We start from the raw sequence: 23,602 nt of genomic DNA on the forward strand, positions 1-23,602 counted from the left end.
TAGGTTTTACGTTTTTTTTCCTCGTCCTTATGTTTTATGAAAGCAAGAAAAAAACATTGAAATAATTCCATGATGAGGTTTTAATTACTTTTATATACTTTGTGTGACCTGTGCTTTGCCTGATCCAGCTTAACCCAACATCATCAGACCCCACTGACTCACATTTGGGTTTCGATGGTAAGAATAGCTCTAGAACAGCAGAAATATCTGCCAGAATCTAGGAACCAATGGAAATGTGAACATGTCCTTAAAGGGGTTCTCTGGGAATTAAGAAAATAAAATTACAGAAAATATTTAAATCTTTCGTTATTATAAACATATTCTCAAATAACTTTCGTTAGTTATAGTGGCTGGTTTTGTCTGGTGAGCAATAATCAGTGGAAATAAAATGGCCGCCGTCCTATTAGTACACACAGAACCTGTCCTAATCACGCAGCAGGATAAGTTAGGCTACTTTCGCACTGGCGTTTTGAATTCCGTTTGTGAGATCCGTTTCAGGAATCTCACAAACGGATCAGTTCAGCCCCAATGCATTCTGAATGGATAAGGATCCGTTCAGAATGCATCAGTTTGGCTCCGTTCCGCCTCCATTCAGCTCTGGATGCGGACACCAAAACGTTGCTTGCAGCGTTTTGGTGTCCGCCTGGCGATGCAGAGCCAAACGGATCCGTCTTGACTTACAATGTAAGTCAATAGGGACAGATCCGTTTTTAATGACACAATATAGTGCAATTGAAAACGGATCTGTCCCCCATTGGCTTTCAATGTAAGTCGGAACGGATCCGTTTTGACTTTGCATTATTCTTTTTTTTTAAAAGTCTAACGGATCAGTTTTGAACGGATGCAAACGTTTTCATTATAGGTGCGGTTCATCTGTGCAGATACAAGACGGATCCGCACCTAACGCAGGTGTGAAAGTAGCCTTACAACATTGAGCTAAAGAGCTGCCCCCTCATCCTCCTCTCTGCTCTACTTGTCAGGGATTATGATCCTGATCTTCAGATAAATCTCTGTGGGAATGGAGTTTCATGAGGAGACATGAAGTAGAGAGAGGAGGTGAGGGTGTGGATAATGAGCAGCAGCACTTGTATCCAGTCTCCATTACCACAGTCTGTCCTGTCTGTCTTCTCTGTACTTCATGTCTCCTCATGGACTCTATTCCTACAAAGATTCAGCTGAAGATCTTATCAGCTGTATTCAGGACCATAATCCCTGACAAGCAGAGCAGAGAACTGGAGAATGAGCAGACCACTTACCCGGTGACCTCCTTTTCTTCTTTTCAGCTGCAGATCCACCGGTTGCCCGGCTTCTCGTCTGCCGTTCATGATGGCCTCTTCCCTTCTCAAACCACCTGATGCACACTGTGCATCTGTCGTCCCAGACACTTCCTTTTTTGTCCAGCCCTGTTCTTGGATTTATCCAGAACTGGTCACATGGCCAATACGAGGGCAGCAGGAAGTGTCTTGGACTACCAAATGCACACCATGCCTCCTGTAGACTAAGGAGCTGTGTGGCCATCTTGGATGGCATAAGAGGAGCCTTACAGCTGGTGAATCCCCAGGTGAAAAGGAGAGCACCAGGTAAGTGTAATGTTCCTCTTCTAGTTACTGTGTTTTTTTTTTTCTTTTTTTGCCGGATTGTCCCTCTAACAGCCCATATGCGAATATTCTATTTATTTTTTCGTATTATTGAAAATAGTTGGTTACTTTTCTGGGAATTGTTTTTGAAAGCACTCCTTGAATAAAAGTTCTTTTCCTGGCTTTTAAGCTTCCTTATTGTATGGATTTTTGGCCTGGCAGGCTCGCTTAACACTCTATCAGACCATCATTCTGACCACTGAGGAGTAAGCTTAAAAAGAAAAAAACCTCCTCATTATGATGGAATTATCCTGGTATAGCTCAGGTTAATGTAATGATACTCACTTAGCGATCTATTGCTTCATTCTGCAGAAAAAGTACTTTGAATCCATATGCAAAAGAGAAGTTGAGTGCACCGAGGGCAGGCCCAAGCCACTCTGTGCACCCGTGCTCCTCCTGCCCGCCCCTACCTCTCCTTGATTAACAGGGCCAGGTTCTTGCATAGTCATCTCATCCATCTGTCCATATCAATCAATAAATTGTTTGAGAGTCTGGCAGAGGAAGCATGAAGAGCAAAGTTGATCCGAGTGGCTTGGGCCCCTTATTATGCAGGCTGAAGGGCCGTCGGATACCTGCATTCTAGTGCTATTGCAAAAAAAAAAATATACAAAATAATTTGCATTGCAACGGTTATAAATATTGACAGTGGCTAAAATGCGTTGCTTTATTCTAGTGCCCGAATGCTGGAAAGCGCCCGACAGAAGCTGCAGGATGAGCTGCGGAAAATGCAGAACAATTATCTTGAAGAGAAGAAGAAAAGAGAGCTGCACGACGCGCTGGTGAGACGTCTGCAGAAGAGGGTGCTGCTCCTTAGTAAGGTAACGTGCAATGCTCCACAAGGACGTCCATGATGCGGTGATGAATGATTCACGACCTTTGGGAGAATGTTTTTTTGATCGTGATGTTATTCTAACAACTTGAAGTAACCGGAGCTTTCCTAGGATCTTGTTCTTGAAGCTAGTGGTGACTAAGGCTACTTTCACACTGGCGTTTTGGCTTTCCGTTTGTGAGATCCGTTCAGGGCTCTCACAGGCGGTCCAAAACGGATCAGTTTTGCCCTAAATGCATTCTGAATGGATGAGAATCCGCTCAGAATGCATCAGTTTGCCTCCGTTCCGTCTCCATTCTGCTTTGGAGGCGGACACCAAAATGCTGTTTGCAACGTTTTGGTGTCCGTCTGACGAAATTGAGCCAAACGGATCCGTCCCTGTTGACTTACATTGTGGGTCAGGACGGATCCGTTTGGCTCAGTTTCGTCAGACGGACACCAAAACGTTGCAAACAGCATTTTGGTGTCCGCCTCCAAAGCGGAATGGAGACGGAACGGAGGTTTTCACTGACACAATCTGGCACAATAGAAAACGGATCCGTCCCCCATTGACTTTCAATGGTGGTCAAGACGGATCCATTTTGGCTATGTTACAGATAATACAAACGGATCCGTTCTGAACGGATGCAGACGGTTGTATTATCTGAACGGATGCGTTTGTGCAGATCCATGACGGATCCGCACCAAACGCCAGTGTGAAAGTAGCCTTAAGGTGCTCCTAAATTGCAGAAAAATTCCTTAATATGTGTGTGCGTCTTCCCGAATTCTAGAGAAGAGCTTCTTTTTGTTAATAGATGCCTATAAGGACCAGAACATTTTGGTATATGAATCTTATTTTGTTTTCCTCTGTTCCCGATCTACTAAATGCTGCAGGGCTATAAATTTGTGCTTGCTCTGGGGTTGCCATGGTAGCATCAACAGATGTCTTGTCATGGGACCACCACTCATAAGACATTCATAAGAATGGAGGTCACATGTCTGGAAGTGCACTTGGTATACTTTACTGCTGCAGATGGGTGATCGGGACAAGGAGAAGAAACAAGGACGTTCTGCAGCTGTCAGATATGCCTGGCCATTTTCAAGATCTTGGTTCCTGTCAGTGGATGGAAACCTCTGTATTTAAAGTCTGAGACAGAAATGTATTCTTCTGTGTTGCATTTACATAGCTGCAATGTGGTACAGGCTGTAAGTCTTCATTAACATTTCACTTATGACCTTCGTTTAATACTCTGGGACCTATACGTTACCATACAGTGATGTCAGAAAGCCACAGGATTCCATGCCAAAAAAAGGAAGCCACAGATGTTTAATATATACTTTATTTTATTTTACACCTTTATGTAATAATGGAGTCTACTACACTACAGTATTGTTCTTTTTTGTTTTTTACAGGCCACATTGGGGGGTTGGGGGGGGGGAACGACAAAAAATTCTCTGTAATACTGTGGACACATTTAGCATGTACGTAGGGAGCTTTCATAAATGTCAAAGCCGAAGGGTGCATTCTCGCGGCAGTCTGTTTTGTGGCCCATGTGTATCCCCCTCTTTTCTGTGAGGCTCTGCTGTGATCTGGATGCGGGCAGCACACGGATTACATTTGTGTGTGTTCCTTTTTTTTTTACAAATAAGAGACCGCGTCCAATCTGCAAAAATATGCCGGTTGTGTAAATGTACCCTAAGATTTGTGATCTCTCAAGGCATGTCTGCATCATGAAGTGTAACATGAATTCAACAGATTTGAGAATGAATAAGCTTACGCAGGCTAAGCGAATAAATATATTTACTAAGTGATTAAATATAAGATAAAACAGAGAAATCACATACAGAATAGTAAAAAGTAAATAAACATCACTAGCCTAAATATGGGGTAGGGTTCCGGTCGGCCTTGCTATAACACATGGCTGTCTACCATGTTATAACACATGATCGACACCCCAGGGTGTCCAAGAGATAGGGCAAATCAATACTTACATTGTACCTACGATGAAGTTCCTGGTGGAATCCCAATAATTTGTTAGTGCAGACCACAGTTATTCCCATCAGCTCCTCCTTCAGTGGGCATCGCACATGTTGCTGAGATCACTGAGTGACTCAGGAATGTGTTCTCATCAGCACAATGGGGGATGGCTACCATCTCTAACCCACTTCATTACAAGGAAAACTTGTAAACTATTACACAGAGTATTAAACAGTATTAAAGGGGACAGAACTAATCAGTACTTAACTACGGTACTTCCCGACCGCCCATTGACTATAAACGTCCTGGGCGGTCGGGTTTATCTCTGATCGTTCTTGGGTGTCCCTGCCTTCTAGATCGCTGTATACACAGTGCTCAACGAGCGCTATGTGTACAGATCAGGAAGCGCTGTGCTGCTTCTTGTCCCGGCCCGGTGGTCATGTGACGGCCGTGGGAGTGCAGGAGCTGTCAGGTCTTCCATAGACCTTGATCAGCCCTGCACTGAGGCTGTACAGCACTGTATTATGCTGTACAGCCTCTCTGGGGGGGGGTGTTTCCACTGAAACTGGGGCTACTGTCATATGATCTACCCCATCAGGTGAACGCTGTAAAAAACAAACAAAAAAAAAAAACAACTAATAAACATTGTGCCAAAACAGATTTTTTACTTGGCTCACCACCCAAAAAACATAATGTTAATCAAAAAGTCGAATGTACCCCAAAATGGTAGCAATAAAAACGTCACCTCATCCCGCAGAAAATGAGCCCCCACACAAGACCATAGCCATAAAAATAAATATTGCTATAAGAAATTTGCAACACAAAAACATTTTTTTTCAAAAAATCCTCTTATTGTGTAAAACGTATATTTTAAAAAAATATATAAATCAGACATATTTGGGATCCCCGCGTCCGTAACAATTGGCTCTACAAAAATATCACATGATCTACCCCATCAGGTGAACGATGTAAAAAAAAACTAATAAAAATTATGCCAAAAACATAATATTCAAAAAATCGTATGTACCTTAAAATGGTAGCAATAATGTCACCTTGTCCCGCAAAAAACAATCCCTCACACGAGACTTTAGCTAGAAAAATTAAAAAAATATGGCTCTACGAAAATGCCAACACAAAAGCAGGATTTTTTTCAAAAATTTTTTTTATTGGGTAAAACATAAAAAAAACAAAAAACTAGACATATTTGGTATCGTTGCGTCCGTAATGACTGGATCTATAAAAATGTCACATGAACTACCCCATCAAGTAAACGATATAAAAAAAAAATATAGAAAAATGACTACCTCCCCAAAAATTTGATAAAATGCAACCAGAAAGCCAAATGTACCCCAAAATGATGCCAATAAAAACTACAGCTTGTCCCCCACAAAGTAAGCCCTCGCGCAGCTCATTCAACAAAAATAAAAAATAAAGTTATCGCTCTTAAAAACCCTGACAGAAAATTCCATGTTAGAAAATCCAGATTGACGGTCCCTCCCTTCTGAGCCCTGGCGTATCCCCATATAACAGTTTACGACCACAGTTGGGGTGTTACTGTATTCAGAAGAAAGTGGGTAGCAAATTGTGGGGGGGATATTCTCCGGTTATCTTTTGTGAAAAACTAAGTTTTTGCCTAAAGCACCATTTTCTTGTAAAATAAAAAAAATGTATTCTTTATTTTCACACCCAAGTATTACAAATCCTATGAAACACCTGAAGTGCTTGCTACACCCTTTAAAAATTCCTTGGGTGGTGTAGTTTACAAAATGTGGTTTTCACTGTGGGGATACCTCAAGGTCTCTTCAAATGCAACATAGTGCCCAAAGACCATTCCCGCAAAATCTGTCCTCCAGAAACCATATGGGCCTCCTTGCCTTCTGTGCCCTGTCGTTTGCCCAAACAGCGGTATGCGACCACATATGGCGTGTTTCTGCAAACTGCAGAATCAGGGTAATAAATATTGAGGTTTGTTTTGTTAACTCTTGATGTGTTCCAGGAAAAATTTTAATAAAATGGAAAATCTGCAAAAAAATGTGACATTTTTAAATTCAAAAACCGGAACGGACATGGAAAGAAAATACGTTCATGTGCATGAGCTCTTGAAAGCAGAGAGATTCAAATTTAGAAAACAGTGAATTTTTTCAAATTTTCGTAAACTTTTGAATTTTTTTTATATATATAAAGGTAAAACATATTGACTCATATTTACCATTAACATGAAGTACAATGTGTCACGAGAAAACAGTCTCTGAATGGCCTGGATAAGTAAAAGCGTTCCAAAGCTATCACCGCATAAAGTGACATATGTCAGATTTGCTAAATTAGGCCTGGTCAGGAAGAGGGGGTGAATGGCCCGATCTGGAAGTGGTTAAAAATACCCTTACAATTCCATTGGTTAGTAAAAGGTGGACATCCCCTTTAAGAGAGCTCAGTGAAGCTGTAGCAGGGCCTTCTTATTCACTCTTTTGATTAATGGCAGTGACCTTTGTGTCCGTAGATAGGAGCGTGGCTTCAATCACCGTTATCTGGGAATCATTGAACGACTTTGATAAAGCTGCCATCTTGGCAGGTCCATGGCCTGTTGGGAAGCTGCTCTGCATAATACATAGTAATAGAGTATGGGGATCTTATGTAATATTAAAATATACACCCTGACCTTTCATTTCCATCAGCCGAGTTGTGAAGTCCTGGAATCACATTAAGAATACATAATAGCATTGTGTTCTATGTAATCTCCTCCATATAACGGTAATATATTTGAGCAGAGAACAGGGTCAGAGATTCCGTCGTCCTGCGCCCAAGTGGCTTCCTTTTTTTTTTATTCTTACTCCGTTTTTTTTTTTTCTTTTCTTTTTGTTCTCGTGTGAACTAGATTGAATGTAAATTAGCAGCACAGACTGTGTCACTGCTGCATTTTATGGCTGTATTATGCCTTCCTTGCCCCATAGTGACCAGTGATAGGTCAACATGCTTAATGTTAGCAGCTGACTTTTTTTTTTTTATGATTCCTATAGGGGGCAAAATACATCAGGTACGCCATATGGATTCAGAATATTACCAGAAAGTGTGTTTGCCCAGGGAAAGTTTTAAAAACCCACCTGAGTATGTGTAGGTATACTATAACATTGAACCACAGCTCCCTGGATAAAGGGACTACAAGAACTGAATGCCAAGCTCCGCTAGCAGAAATACCCGCACCACATCTTTTAGTGACGCGAGTTTAGTTTCATGTAATCCACTTTGTTTTGCTTTTTTGCATTGTCCTTCTATATCTCCTTCCATTCCGAGGTGAAAACACTTCATTTTCATGTATCAGCCACTAGGGGGAGCTCTGAGCCAAGTGCATTATTATAGCTTCAGTTGTACATTGTATACACTACTATGCACTGAGCTCCCCCTAGTGGCAGCTGCAGGCAGTCAGCTTTGTAATCTGTGAAGAGAATTTATCAATGTAGTTACGCCAGTGGTAAGGTGTAAATACCTTGAGAAATTTGTTTTGCAGGGTGAGCACCATATTTTTTTTACACATCCGTTCCACAACTTATGACAAGTGGGTGAGGCCGAGGTTGACTTTTTTTTTTATTACAGTTTTTTAAATTAACATTTCTTCAAAAAAAAAAAAAAGATCATTAATTTGTCAGAAATCTGGTGCTTTGTGCGTTGCATTCCACGTTGCCTGGGAGTGTTTGACACGTGTAATAGGAAGTTGGTGGCGCAGGGGGGGCCCATGCTGAGTTTTGCTATGGGACCCTGTGAGATCTGTGTACCCCCCTGCCAGCATGTACAGGTGGAGTCCATAGAATACGCTATCCGTCTTTGTATAGCCTGGGTTTAGCCCTGTGTGTTAACTCACAGATGAATTGGCTGCAGTAATGCACGTAAGGCCTATTTTGGCTCTTCAGTGGAATTTCGGTAACTTTAGAAGATATCAATTCCTGTAAATTGATTCCAGCCTCGTGTCAGAATGGCGGAGATGCAGATGCTTTCTCCTGATTCCTGGAGACATCATGTATCATATAAGTTTAGGTAAATGATAATGTACAGGGTATGGAAATGAATGGGGAGATTGCCTGTGACAGTGCTGCAGAAGAAGCGGAGGCAGAGTGATTGGGCCACAAGTGATTTACATAGCGGCCTGTGGACCTCAGACCGCACATGATGACAGTAATCATAGTAATAGTGGTATTTCATGGAGTGGGGGTTAATTGTAGTATCTAAGGTGTCTGTGATGGCAGATTGTATGCAGTTCTTCTCCGCCCCTCATTTCTTTCCCTTTTCTGAAAGTCTTGATGGATCGGTGGCAGGAAGCTGTTCTGCGACGTTCTGAAGGGAATCTGCATCTGTCTCTCTTTGCATCTTCCTCTCTCTGCGTCTCTCTCTTTCTCTTTGTGTCTCTCTCTTTCTCTTTGCGTCTCTCTCTTTCTCTTTGCGTCTCCCTCTCTCTCTTTGTGTCTCCCTCTCTCTCTTTGCGTCTCTCTCTCTCTCTTTGCGTCTCCTCTCTTCTCTTTGCGTCTCCTCTCTTCTCTTTGCGTCTCCTCTCTCTCTTTGCGTCTCCTCTCTTCTCTTTGCGTCTCCTCTCTCTCTTTGCGTCTCCTCTCTCTTTGCGTCTCCTCTCTCTTTGCGTCTCCTCTCTCTCTTTGCGTCTCCTCTCTCTCTTTGCGTCTCCCTCTCTCTTTGAGTCTCCCTCTCTCTCTTTGCGTCTCCCTCTCTCTCTTTGCGTCTCCCTCTCTCTCTTTGCGTCTCCCTCTCTCTCTTTGCGTCTCCCTCTCTCTCTTTGCGCCTCCCTCTCTCTCTTTGCGTCTCCCTCTCTCTCTTTGCGTCTCCCTCTCTCTTTGCGTCTCCCTCTCTCTTTGCGTCTCCCTCTCTCTCTTTGCGTCTCCCTCTCTCTCTTTGCGTCTCCCTCTCTCTCTTTGCGTCTCCCTCTCTCTCTTTGCGTCTCCCTCTCTCTCTTTGCGTCTCCCTCTCTCTCTTTGCGTCTCCCTCTCTCTCTTTGCGCCTCCCTCTCTCTCTTTGCGCCTCCCTCTCTCTCTTTGCGCCTCCCTCTCTCTCTCTTTGCGCCTCCCTCTCTCTCTCTTTGCGCCTCCCTCTCTCTCTCTTTGCGCCTCCCTCTCTCTCTCTTTGCGCCTCCCTCTCTCTTGCTTTGCGCCTCCCTCTCTCTCGCTTTGCGTCTCCCTCTCTCTCGCTTTGCGTCTCCCTCTCTCTCGCTTTGCGTCTCCCTCTCGCTTTCTCGATTTTTTTTTTTTGATCAGGATTTGGTGGGTTATCAGTTGTTCGGGTTTATTGAGCCTTCAGTATATGAGACTCGCTTGTAAAATAAAAGAACCGTAAACCCTGTTTTTAGGGATGACGACCACACTGCAATCCAGGAGCAGTTGTTGTGCTTGCACACTATAGGAAAAAGCACTGGCCTCTGGTGGTCAGGACCGTGGGAGCGCGCATAGTGCAACGCCAAAGCCCGCCCATTAGTGCCGGTGACATCACCAGGAACACTGCTAGGCGGAAGCCTCCACCTAGCAAAGACCCTGTGCGTCACTGGACCTGCTGAAAAGGCCGCAGGGCAAGGGAAAGCATTGAAGTATCAAATGCTCCGCTGCTCATCTCAGAGTTGCTGCCTGGGTGAAGGTGGGGATATGTCCGGGTTCAGCTCTGAACCCAGATAACCCCTTTATTAGGTAGTTTTCTAGTCTGTCCTTCCATGTTGCACTGCCTTTCTGTGGAGGCGAGACTTTCTGGAGTAACAACGGTGGAAAGGAAATTCAGCGCACGCTTCTGCATGTAGGTGACGGGCACCATAACTTCCAATCTAGAATGATGCCGTCTTTTAGAGGCAGGAGGAATAAAACGGTCATAGGATCCTTTACAATGCTCGCGATCCCCCTGGATTTTAGGAAAGCAAGCATTATGAGCGAGACGTTTCCATTAGACCCCGTGTGAGTGAGAGGTCAGAGATTAGAGTGTGAAGTGCTTTACATTTGTCATCTCTGTTTTACTGCTGCAGTTTCGTTCTGCTGCTTTAGTAACTTTATGGGGAAGGAACGGACCTCAGTGTATGCGCTTGAACTACTCAGTCTTTACATCATGGTCCTTGTTGTCGGGGACTTGCAGTGTCATTGACAAGCTCTTCAACAAGCCTTCATGCAGCATTGGCTGGGGGCCTACAAGTTGAAGGGGTTATCCCATGACTAATGTAAAAAATGAAAATCAGACATCATATAGTACATGACAATCTCTTTCTAACAAAGCTAGAACCAGCCCTGTACCTCACATGGATCCAGAGATCTCCCCATTCATTGCTCTGCTAGATTTATGTCAAGCTGACTGCTCAAGGGGAGTGTCTTTTCTGCTGCAGCTCAGGGGGCGTGTCCGTGCTCCACCTATCACAGCTCAGGAGGCAGTTGAAGGATGGAACTGAGCATGTGCGGCCTTCTCAGTGAGCAGGACAGAGAAATAAAAAAACAAACAGCAGGTGGCGCTATACAGATACGTTTTATTTAATAACTCAGTGGCTATGCTAAATTTTTAGTTACATGCAATTACAAAAGTATTCAGCTCCAGGTGCTGGTTTGAAAACTGTAGAATATTTTTCGTGGGACAACCCCTTCAATTTAGCTCCAGGAGACACATTGGGGACCCATTGTCCAAAGTACTGGTCTTTAATTTGTGGCTCTTATGTAATGCTGGGATCTGTACAACAGCTGGAGAGCCGTAGATTTAAGACCAATGACCTTAAAGGGGTTGTCGGAGGCTTTTTTTTTTTTTTTCTTTTATGGACCCTATGCACAGTGTTACCCGTTTTACCTGCTCCTTTCTGACTCCCTTCAGCTGTCTTCGTCCTGTAAACTTTAAGGAAGACAGGGTCACGTGTGATGCTCCAGCCAATGACTGACCACAACAGTAACATGTCCCTAAGTGACCCGTTACTGCAGGATCCTGTCCACTTGGGGACTCATCACCTCTGAGGCCAGTCATTGGCTGCAGCAGCACACACAACCCAGTTTGTCCCAAGGTTTACAGAATGGGGGTTAGAAGACCGCTGAAGGGATCTGAAACGGAGCAGTGTTGTAGGAATTTTTCAGCAGGTACAACACCAGTCTCCTGCTCCTGTGCCAACACTTTGCGCCCCCAGTGTGGCAGATGAATGTGACTGGTCCATCCAATGAATGTCTGTAGCAGTGAAAGTTGCGACCAGAGATTGACTGCAGCACAGTGGTCACGTCGTGTAGACACAACTGCTGAAACTGGAAGAGCAGTAACCGGCGGGAGACCAGGGAAATGTTGGCACTGGAAGGGCTGGGGATTGGTAAGGTGAGTAGTATTCTGTTTATTGTAATCCAGTGTAGCCATTTGTAGAAGATTATATAGTTTTGGAGAATTCCTTTAAGAGACCCCTATGCCCTTTTAAATAAATCCAAGTCGTCTAGACAGTGATAAGTTATTTCCTTACAGTTCGGAAATTGCTGTGATTGTAGATTCTGCTATACCTCTGTGTTTCCTCACCATGTACTCGCCAAGATCTCTGCTTGCTGTCAATGAATGGACGTTATTTAGAGTCTAAACACCTATCAGGCCTGAGGGTTTGATAACATGACCATCCTGCAGAGCGGTGCAACCCCCTGATTGTATGCCATTAAAGGGGCACACAGACCCCTGCAGGAAAGATTTTGACAGCGCGTTAGTTGGAGATATTATAATGCTGATTTATTTTTCTCACATCTCGTCTACGTTCGGCTTCACCGAGGTTGCCCCAATTGACAGGGTAGACGTCTGTGCCTCTGATTTACTTAGCTCATCGAGAATTGCCTCGACTTAGATCTGTGTCTAAAAGCTGATTTGATTGGAGCTTGTAGCGTCTCCTTTAAATCTTGGATGTAATGATTTTTTTTTCCGTGGGGTCTCGAGGCGGTGAATTAGGTGAACATTGATTAAAGTCGACTGATTGTTTGAGACGATTGTGTTTCTAAGGTGTCTCCGAGACAATCAATACTAATCATATAAGCGACTCGCTGCGGCCCATTACTGCCGAGCTCCATGATAAACCTGTTCTGTGAATGTCAGGCACCTCTTCCACAGACACCGCCTTCGGGTCTTCTAATAATCTGAGGGCTTCCTATCTCTTCCTCCAGCATCAGATCAATATATGATGCTGGGTTCTAGATTTTTCGAAAATAGCGACGATCTGGGTAAATTACAGAAGCCATAAATATCAGTTTATCTAACTGGTGATGCGGTTTTCTGCCGTTACTGGATTCTCTCTTTATAGCCACTGTTGTGTCTGAAACTGGAAAAATAAATGTTATCTCCTAACAGGAAACCTTTCAAAGATCCACTTTGCTCTAGCGATCGGAGGGGAGGTGGGTTGTCACAGCTTTTTTCTAAACTGAATAACCCTAATTTTGATCTTTCTGGGACCTGTAGTCCATCCATTCCAGTTATTATTTTAGTTGCCCTCCTCTGAACCCTCTCCAGCTCTGCTATGTCTGCCTTGATCACAGGAGCCCAGAACTGTACACAGTACTCCATGTGGGGTCTGACTAGCGATTTGTAAAGTGGTAGGACTATGTTCTCATCACGGGCATCTATGCCTCTTTTGATGCAACACATAATCTTACTGGCCTCGGCAGCAGCTGCCTGACACTGTTTTCTACAGTTAAGTTTACGGTCAACTAATATTCCTAAGACCTTTTCTATGTCAGTGTTACCCAGTGTTTTACCATTTAGTATGTACGGGTGACTTGCGTTATTCCTTCTCATGCATGGGCTGTCTGGATCCAGCAGAGTTGGTGATTTTGTTCAGATTGTCTTACAGTAGGGGCTCTTGGTGGGGTACACCTTCTGTCATCTCCTTACACATTAATGAGACAATAACTTATTATTATTATTTCTTATTAAAGCGCTATTCATTCCATAGCGCTGTACATATGATAAGGGGTGCACATACATAATACAGACAAGTGCACTAAGCAGGAACAAGACGAGTTACAGACTGGTACAGAAGGAGAGCCGTAGTTTGAATGGCTTACAATCTACATGGTATGGGAGAAGGACACAGTAGGTGCGGGTGAAGTTGGTCATGCCGGTATGGAGGCAGCAGGTTCACTGGTTGTAGGCTTGTCTGAAGAGGTGGGTTTTCAGGTTTCTTTTGAAGGATTCCACTGTAGGTGAGAATCTGATATGTTGGGGTAGTGAGTTCCAGAGTATGGGGGATGCACGGGAGAAATCCTGGAGGCGATTGTGGGAAGAGGCAGTAAGAGGAGAGGAGAGAAGGAGGTCTTGTGAGGATCGGAGAGTGCGTGTGGGGGTGTATCGGGAAAGTAGCTCAGAGATGTAGGGAGGGGACAGGTTATGGACGGCCTTGTATGTATTTGTTAGTACTTTGAAGTGAATTCGTTGGGCAATGGGGAGCCAGTGAAGGGATTGGCAGAGGGGAGAGGCAGAGGAGTAATAGGGTGAGAGGTGGATTAGTCGGACAGCAGAGTTGAGGATAGATTGGAGGGGTGCGAGAGTGCTAGATGGGAGGCCACAGAGGAGAATGTTGCAGTAGTCTAGGCGGGAGATAATGAGGGCATGTACAAGCATTTTCGCAGATTCAAAGTTAAGGAAAGCACGCATACGGGAGATGTTTTTGAGTTGGAGGCGGCAGGTGGTGGAAAGGGCTTGGATGTGCGGTCGGAAGGAAAGGGCAGAATCCAAGTTCAACATAAGTTCTGTTATTGTGTATGGAGTTTCTTGAAACTGAAAACATTGATTGACCAGCAGTAGTGGTGCGCATGAAGATGCCATGTCTCGCTTATGGTCTATTGGAAACCAGAGACGGCGGAGAAGAGAGCTTAATGCTGCAGTCTAAGTGTCGATGACAGGCGAGTCATATTTTATTTTCAGTCCTTGCATCCTGTCTGGCCATATGGAAATGGGTTCTTGGTCTTGGAGAATAATTTTTTCTTGAAGGGGTAGTTTCTAGGTAGGCATTGGTGGAAAATCACTAGTTCTTTAGGGGACCACCCATCACTAAGGAATCATCATGTCATTTTGTCTCAAGTCGACTCCGCTCAACTTTTTGTAGTGGCTGCCTGGAGACGAAACTCCACTTTTTTTTAATTTATTTTTTTAACTTCACCTAGGACTTGGAAGCGTCTTTATTTTTTACATTTTTTTTTACTTCTCTTTTATCTATTGTTTTGAGATTACCGAACACAAATCGTAGACTTTATCTTAATCATATCAAGAAGAGAGACTGAAATCTGAAATCAAACACTTTTTTTTTTCTTTTCCCCTCCTTAAAAGAACGGAAGCTGTTTCACCGCGCTCTTAGAGAGCCAAGACTTCCCGAGCGGATTTATTGTTCTTGAATGTGAATACCGGGGCATAGAACAAAAGATTAAGACAGAAATCTTCTGTTTTCTGCTCAGAATGGAGCCGCGGCGCCTCTCCTCACACTTCTAATATTGGTTTTCGTCTTGTGACAGATAAAACTGTAGGTTTACGGAAGCAATTTTTACAGTAATAAGAAACTGGAATCATTATACATCGCGGCTGACCTCGGAGTTAATAGTCTGTGTCAACTTTCAGCAAGTTTGAAATTAGAATACCTTCTTGTCATTTCTTAATTTAAGACTCCGTTTTTCTCTTTGCATGAGAATATTGTAAAAGAAACGTCAATTTGGTAACCCAGAGCCGTCTGCTGTTACTAAGCTATATTGTGATGGGTGCTTGTTATTGAAAAGTTTGAGATGCCTTAACCCCTTGCTGTAAATAGTTTATAGATTTTCATTTTTTTTTTTTTTTTTTAACTTCCTGCCTTCCAAAAGCTATACCTTTTTAATTTCTCCATTCACACAGCGAACGAGAGCTGTTTTTTTTTTTTTTTTTTTTTAATTTTTATTTTTTTTTTTGCCGGACAAGCTTTTCTTTCTACTGGTGAAATGTAATATTTTAGTCCTCTTCTGAATAACGGAAACGGGACGGATCCGTTATGCTGGCCATAGACTTCTATTATAACGGAATGCCTCTAAAGCGTTATGCTCCGTGGTAACAGAATCCATAACGCAATTCAGCGCATGCCCGAGTTCACAAAACTGAAGTTCGCTCATCACTAAACATGGCACCCACTGAGCTCCTGAGAAGGTGCCACACATCTGTCTGCAAGACTATCCTTCCCTCGTACATATAGCATGGTTGCTGGAAGAGAGTTAAAATGACTAATGGTGATTATATATATATATATATATATATATATATATATTACAGTTTCCATATAGAGACCAGTGTGTGTCTGTCTCTTGCTAAGGCTACGTTCAGTAGCTCTGGTATTTGACAGAGGATCAGGCTACCGAAGCGGACTGTATTTAGCATTTTCGTAGCCTAATTTTCTCAGTCCTCTAGAAGGAAGGGCGCTCAGGCACACAAGCGTAAAGGCTCAGTGCCCGTATTTCAGACCGCAAACGGTCCCCAATTTACAGGCACTGGCCGAGTGCACTCCGTGCTTCGGTTGCAGACCCTTTGAATTGACTGGGCCGCAAGATACGACCGAAGATACGACACCACCTATCGGAGCCCTACAAAGCGATTTCATGGGCTTTCAGGTAAGTGCCTCTGCACTGCAAAAAGATAGAACATGTTCTATCTTTGGCCGCAACTTGCGGTTAATGAATCCTTTCAAGTCAATGGGTCCGCATCTGCAAACGGAGTGCACCCGGCAGGCACCTGTGCATTGCGGACTGGTACTAAGCCAATAACTCTCATCTGCAGGAGAATTTCAGGTACCTCTTTTTTTCTTATATGGATTTTTTTTATATGTCTTATATTTTAATATGCAGTAACATTTTTAAAAAAGTGTCTGATCAGGAAAAAAAAACTATTTTCTGATGACTCTGATGTTCCCTTTTGAATCAATATCGGAATTCCCCCTTTGCCATAAAGATGAGTCCTCTGCCGTCTTTGATGGGTAAATTCGATGAGTGTAATATTTGGTTAATTATGTAATTGTTTAAGTGCTCTCCACCGTCTGAAACGCACAACCTTAAATGTGCATTCAATTGCATTGTCTCTCCTGCTCTCAAAGAGGATAATTAAAATATCACGGCTGTATTAAGCAAATGGAAATTGCCGCGTGTAACGGTTCTCCCGCTATCTTCCTCCAGTACAAATTGCGAGTAGATTTTCTAGTATTTGAAGTGTCTGAAATACAAACATCGGAAAGAAAATGATAGCGTACTTTACAATCAAAGTGAATGGGATCTCCACTTGAATTGTTTTTGTTGAGATGCATTGATCTCGTTTCGCCGAGCTGGGCACAAGCCGTGATTACATACATATCCTCGGGCTCGCTAAAATAAACACGACGTTCCCAGAATTTTTTTCTCTCTCTCTCTTGTAAATTTATTATAACACACAAGAAAAATCAACTGATTTATTTTTATTTCCAGAACAAACTCATCACTGGTCAGAGGAGGAGGTACAGTCTCATCAGGCTTGATGATTTGGGTTGTTATGGCCATGATGATATTGTAGGCAGAAAATGTAAAATTATTGTTTCAAAAAAAAAAAAAAAAATGCATCCACCAACTACATCTTGCTGATTGTTTCCAGGGACCATTTACGACTACCAATTTTGAGGTAACATGTCATCCTCTTGTCATTGTGTACATCTATTGTGCACCTGCAGAGTAGCATTAAAGGGATTGTCAAGGTTGTTTTAAATTTATTTTAAAAATGTTTTAATTTTTTTTATATCCGATCCTGTGATACCTGTGGGGAAATCCATATTCACCTGCTCCCTACCGTTCCATTGTGGCTCCCGGGTTGTCCTCGCTGATCTTCTTTTGTCTGTATCTGTCAACTTCCTGCATGGACGAGATCACGTGACTACCACAGCCAATCACGTAAGCGACACGTGAAGTTCAGGAAGTTGACGGACACAGACCGGAAGTCCAGTGAGGACAGCCTGGAGTGAAATGGCAGGGGAGTGGGTAAGTATATATCTCTTCACAGATCCTTTTAAAAACTTGGACAATCCCTTTAATGCAACACGTGCAAAATTTGCAGAAAAATTGCAAAAAACGTCATTTTCTACTTGCCTTCTCTGAAGTAGCGGGAGGGAGAAGAGGCTTATTAAAGGGAACCTGTCACCAGGATTTTGTGTATAGAGCTGAGGACATGGGTTGCTAGATGGCCGCTAGCACATCCGCAATACCCAGTCCCCATAGCTCTGTGTGCTTTTATTGTGTAAAAAAACCGATTTGATACATATGCAAATTAACCTGAGATAAGTCCTGTCCCTGACTCATCTCACATACAGGACTCATCTCAGGTTAATTTGCATATGTATCAAATCGGTTTTTTAACACAATAAAAGCACACAGAGCTATGGGGACTGGGTATTGCGGATGTGCTAGCGGCCATCTAGCAACGCATGTCCTCAGCTCTATACCCAAAATCCTGGTGACAGGTTCCCTTTAACCTCTGAGAAAACAGGTAATGCCCTTAAAGGGACATTCCAGGCAAAACTGATACTGTGTATGAGTGGGACAGGGCCTAATTGCGAGCTATAGCTTTATCGACTACACAAGTGAAATTCTTTGTATCATGCACCTCCTGCTTGCATCATACTGTGCAAGCACGACCACCACAGGGTGGTTGCAACCATGGAAACGAGCAGTGTATAATGTCGTGGAAAAATAAATCGAGCCAGCAAAGGAGGCAATATGGACAATCACAGTACATTAGTAAGTGCCTTGTATTAACTTTCTCTACATGATAAATGCAGTTTGCTGAAGTGAGAGCTCTGTACTCCTTGCAAAAGTCTCCATACCCTTTATATTCGCCCTTCTCAGCATATTACCGTGCGGTTCTGGGTGTCCGGGTATTTTCCCGTGCGTTTTAACATGGTCTGTCCTACGTCTTCAGGCGTAAGGAAAGGGTAGGTAACTATTGTCCTCTTTTCTCACCAGTAAGGAGACGTTGAAGAAATACACTTCACGTCTTCTAATGAAATTGATGTCTTTCACCCTGAAGTTTTTGCTTGACATGATCCTATTACCCCCCCTACGGGCAAAAGGGATTAACCCAGCCAACCTGTAAATGACTGGTGTGGCAAATGTCCCTGCTGGAGGGAGTTAAATGATGGAGTCTGGAGCGACACTTTGGTCTTTGCCTCTTACCTTTTCGGGAGCTTGACATTATTTTGTGTCATGTTTCCTAAAGCTCAGGTTTCCATACACAGGACTGAGAAATGACCTTTAGTGAAATTATTAGCGCGCTGACCTTGTCAGAGATATCCGCGCTTTAACGGCAGTCCTGGCAGCCAGCGTGTTGCATGTATGAGCAGCAACATCTAGAAAAAGCAATTTCAGGAAATGTAATGAAATCAAAACAAAAAAAACACAAACCTTTTTTTTCCCTGATGGGGAGTTGTTTGTTAAGATGGGCTTTATGTAAGTGTGGTCGAGAAGGAAAAGCGTTTAACTAATGCTGACTGCGTAACCCTATCTGTGCCGGCCCGTTCTAGTTCAGAGGATGGGGGGGTGTAGGTCACGACTAACCAATTTATAATAATGCATTAAAGGGGTTCTCCGGGAATTAAAAAAATGAAAATACTTAAATCATACTTTATGATAAATATGTTCCCAAATCCCTTTCATTAGTCATAATGCCTCTTTTTGCCTGGGGAGCAATCATTAGTAGAAACAAAATGGCCGCTGTCCTATTAGTACACCAAAAACCTGTCCTAATAATAACACAGCAGGACAAGTTACTGCACAACACTGAGCTGAAGAGCTGCCTCGTCCTCCTCTCTGCTCTGCTTGTCAGTAGACACGTTTAATATGATCTTAAGCGGAATCCCTTTAGGAATGGAGTTCACTAGGAGAGGATGGTGAAGATGTGAATAATGAGTAGCAGCACTTGTATGCAGCCTCCATTACCACAGTCTGTCCTGCTCATCCTCTCTGTACTTCATGTCTCCTAATGAGCTTCTTTCCTTCAGAGATTCAGTTGAAGATCTTATCAGCTGTATTCAGGGTGATAATCCCTGACAAGCAGAGCAAAGAGAAGGATGAGGCAGCTCTTTACCTCAGTGTTGTGAAGTAACTTGTCCTGATGTGTGATTAGGACAGGTTCTGTGTGTACTAATGGGACGGCGGCCATTTTGTTTCTCCTAATGATTGCTCCCTAGACAAAACAAACCAATATAGCTAATGAAAGGTATTTGGGAATATATTTATAATAAAGTAATATTTAGGTATTTTCATTTTCTTAATTCCCGGAGAACCCCTTTAAGACATAATGGGGGTCATTTATTAACCTGAAATACGCCTATATTAGGTGTATTTCAGGCGCAGATTGAGGCCTGTTAGTTGTTAATACCGGCGTCTAAAACGCTGGTCTGAATAAATGACCCCCTATGTCTGTATCGGAATGTTTTTGAAATATTTAAATCATTGTAGTTGACTATTCCAATTATTACCATTCTACACCCCCGTGACACTTTTTATATACATTTTAGATTGGCCAGATATGGTGTATGTTGGGTATGATGGCTGTTGACTTGAATTGCATACATTTAAAGAAACTGTAAGATTTTAGCTGCAACTAGGCCACGTGACCGATGTTTGGTGATGTCCCCGGCCTAGGAAGAGGCTGCGGCGCCTCCTCTAACAGCTAATCGGCGGGGGTCCCGAGTGTCGGACCCCCACAGATCTGATAATGATAACCTATCCTACAGATAGAGCTGTGCGCAATATTGCTGCTCTTGTGGATGTTGCTGTATGGAAACGCCAACTGAGTGCACGGGGGCGCAGGAGTCTGAACATGGCAGAAAGGAATATGTAAGGCATTACTGAATTTCATCTTTTAATGGAGTATCTAATGGATTTATGAATAACGGAACTGTTTCATCTATTTTGGTTCGTTGAATACACGTGTGGAAGTCCAAGTTCAATAGATGACTGGTGGAGCGGTGGGGTATGAGGACCTTGCCCCATTTTTTATTTTTTGGATAATCTGTCATAAAGAGAGGTCATCAATATCTTTTCCTGGGTAACTCTATTAAAAGGTTTCTCTGGTAGTAATGACATTTTATTACTGCCCCACTAAGCTAGGGATTCATACCTGTTCCACGCGAGCTGTCTACATCTTCCGGTCCCCGCACTGTTTTAAATCAGCCTTAGCATGGGTATGGTCACGTTCTTCCCTGCAGCCAGTGACTGGCTTCAGTTGTGATGTTGCCACATACAGCACCTCACTGCTGAAGCCAGTCACTGGCTGCGCTTAGCATGTGACCATACCTATGCCGAGCCATATGTAAAAAGTGTTTGAACCGGAGGATGGAGACATTGGAGGCAGAGTGGAGGGGAGCAAGTAAGTATGCATCCTTAGCTTAGTGGGGCAGGCTGCTTGCCCTTGGTAAAATGTCATTAATATCAGAGAACCCCCTTAAATGGCCATTGTTGTTTAGCACAACTGTGCATAAGTACATAGTATAGGCGAATATAAGAAACTTGGTAATATATTTTATCAGAGAAAAATGCCTAGTACTACATTTAACAGCTGTTTTGTCCTCCCTTTCCCAAACTAGCATTAACTCTGAAATATGTGATACATTTGTCTTGTTAAAGACTATGACGGCTGTCAGCTCACTGAAGGATCAGATTTTCATCTCATAGAAGTCTGTAGAGAGGGGGGAAACAGTGAGCTGCAGCCAGAGGAAGGACACCTACATAACACAGGCATGGTTCAGCAGCTAATACTGTTATATCTAGCCAAGTGCTTTATTCACATCTCTACTTCTCAGTACTTCTCCATAATGTCCTATATGATGCTCCTGATTCTGAGCGAGAGAGTTCAGGAGCAGAATCTCCTGTCTCTACATGACCTCATTACAGCATACTGGCTAATTTGAAATGGAACCTGCGGAGGGGTCACTGCTGAAAAATGTCAGCTAGAAGCCTCCTATAATGGCCACCTAAAGTGCGGTTACTCATATATACGCACATGGCCTCTTATTCAAAAAGTCATCTGAAATGACTTGACATACCCGAGACCCCCACAGCGCTTTTTATTTTTTTATTTTTTATTTTTTGATATTTTGTTCCTGATCAATAGAGTTAGGGTTTTGGATGGCTGGATGAGATTTTATTTTTTAAATTGGCTCTTGGAGGTACTGGTTCTCCTTCTGAAGATCCAACTAGTAGAGGAAGTCTTTAAGGCATTGCCCACTGGGATGAAGTATTCAATTTAGCGCTCCTCCAGAAGAAGACTGTCAATAGACTGGTTCCTCCCATCGTGAACATGTAATTTGTAGTTATCGCAAATTCCTTTACTAAACTTCACCATGTTTTCTACAGTCGGGAATAAATTATCCGGTCTTGTTACACCACTAGCTCCTTATTTTTTGATTACCCTTTCCGTATGGCGGTGTCTCTCTCCCACTCACCGTTCTGGTCCGGTGGGCATCCGGAGGCAGCGTTTCGAGACCTCCTAAGAAGATCCCGTGTCCTTGCAGATTGCTGCACGGATTTGCGAAGGGATTAGAGTTAATTAAAGAACTGTTCTTTTCTTTTATTTGCTGCTGTCTGTCAGCTATTTACATGCTAATGTTCGGCCTGCCACGGAGAAGAGAAGAGGTGTCAGCAGCGGGCATATTATCATACCAGGAGACAGCGGAAAATAATGAGATGAGCAATTTATTTCAGGGGGAAGGAGGAGAAAAAAAGACTCGGTTGAAAGTCTGTTGCTCAGTAGTTTGTGTGTTTTTGTTGTGTGTGATCCAAGTGAAAATAATTCACTCCATTAAGACTGAATAATAAACTCCGCAGCATAATACGTTATACACGGACTAATCACAGCAGAGCATAAGCACGCTGTATAAACACAGTCTATGAAAAAATAATGTACAAGGCACGGAAGAGCGGCTTGTGATTGTAATCCTGCAGCGAATAAAGGAACATCTCTTATTCATATAGCATCGGACATTACTGATCCAGTGCAGCGAACCAGTAAAGGTCCCGAGTCACACAGAGCTTACAATCTAATTGTACCATCAGCCGAAGAGACCTCTACCATACATGTTATTAAAAGGGAATGCGTCCGGTATTCCATCTGGTTATTCTTCCATTAATTATATGTCCGTACGTGGAAGAGATGCAAATTAGTAGATATTACTTTCTCGATTCTTTGAGGCACACCCTATTAGGGTCATCGGCTGTATAAACAGTGCAGAAGGGTGTGTGTTCTTTTTTGGCAACTGCAATGACTGAATTAAAGTGTTTTTTTTTGGAAGTAAGGCAGTGTTCGCCTCGGTGGCAAGAAGATCCGGCTGCCTGATCCAGCACAAGTGCCTGCAGTTGGCCGAAACCTAAAACCGTTGCACGCAACAGTTTTAATACCGGAATTTATGCTGGAAAGCTGACAGATCGCATTATAGTCAATAGGGACCTGGCAGTGATCTGGTGAATGCCGGCAGGCTGTTCTCTGCTGGAAACGTTCAATGGCGGGGCGACGTGGCCTAAAATATTAATGACCTATCCTCAGGACTGATTGGTGGGGTCTGACTCCCAACACTGCCATCGATCAACTGCTTGAAGAGGCCAACGCGCTCCGGTGGCTGTGCTTGGTATTGCAGCTCAGGCCCATTCACTTGAAAGGGACTGAGCTGTGCCAAGGCCTTGTAACTAATGAACGTGAGGTCACTGGCCTAGGAAGAGGCTGCATTGCTCACCGAACGGTCAGCCTTTTCACACCGCTGCTCTGCAATGTTGCCAGGACCTACACCAGTCAAATATTGATGACCTGTCCTGAGGATAAGTCGTCAATATATTGCTCCTTTAAAAAAGCCTCTTTTAAAGGGTATTCCCATCTTAAACCGCAATGCCCCATCTCTTGGACTCTAACCAGTCCTGAGAATTAAAGGAGCTACAGCTCTTCTGTGGCCCTTCATCAGAGGCGCTCCTAGGCCACTAGCTGTTAAGGAATCTGCCCCAGAATATGGCCGTGCTGCAGTTCCCTTGATAGAGAGTGAGAAAAGAGAGCTGCTGTGCAAAAATCAGTGAAGGGGGCTGCATCCCCATCATTTGCAGAATCGGCGTCTGAGAGGTTGGAGCCTCAATTGCCATAAAGTGATGGCATCCTAGTCATATACCATCCCTTTATAAAATCAGAGTACTTCTTTAATGAACAGTGTGTGCA

General features: G+C 43.3%; 1 protein-coding gene across 3 annotated transcripts in view; it reads left to right on the top strand.

The window, feature by feature from the left end:
• MAD1L1 (mitotic arrest deficient 1 like 1) overlaps positions 1-23,602 on the top strand; it is a 639,505-nt gene that overhangs the window by 146,426 nt on the left and 469,477 nt on the right. For all 3 annotated transcript variants that reach the window (XM_040439787.1, XM_040439788.1, XM_040439789.1), the window contains one exon: positions 2,311-2,455. In XM_040439787.1, the coding sequence (XP_040295721.1) occupies positions 2,311-2,455 (145 nt within the window). The remainder of the gene's footprint in view (positions 1-2,310; positions 2,456-23,602) is intronic.

This window comes from Bufo bufo, chromosome 7, assembly GCF_905171765.1.
Source record: "Bufo bufo chromosome 7, aBufBuf1.1, whole genome shotgun sequence".
NCBI lineage: Eukaryota > Metazoa > Chordata > Amphibia > Anura > Bufonidae > Bufo > Bufo bufo.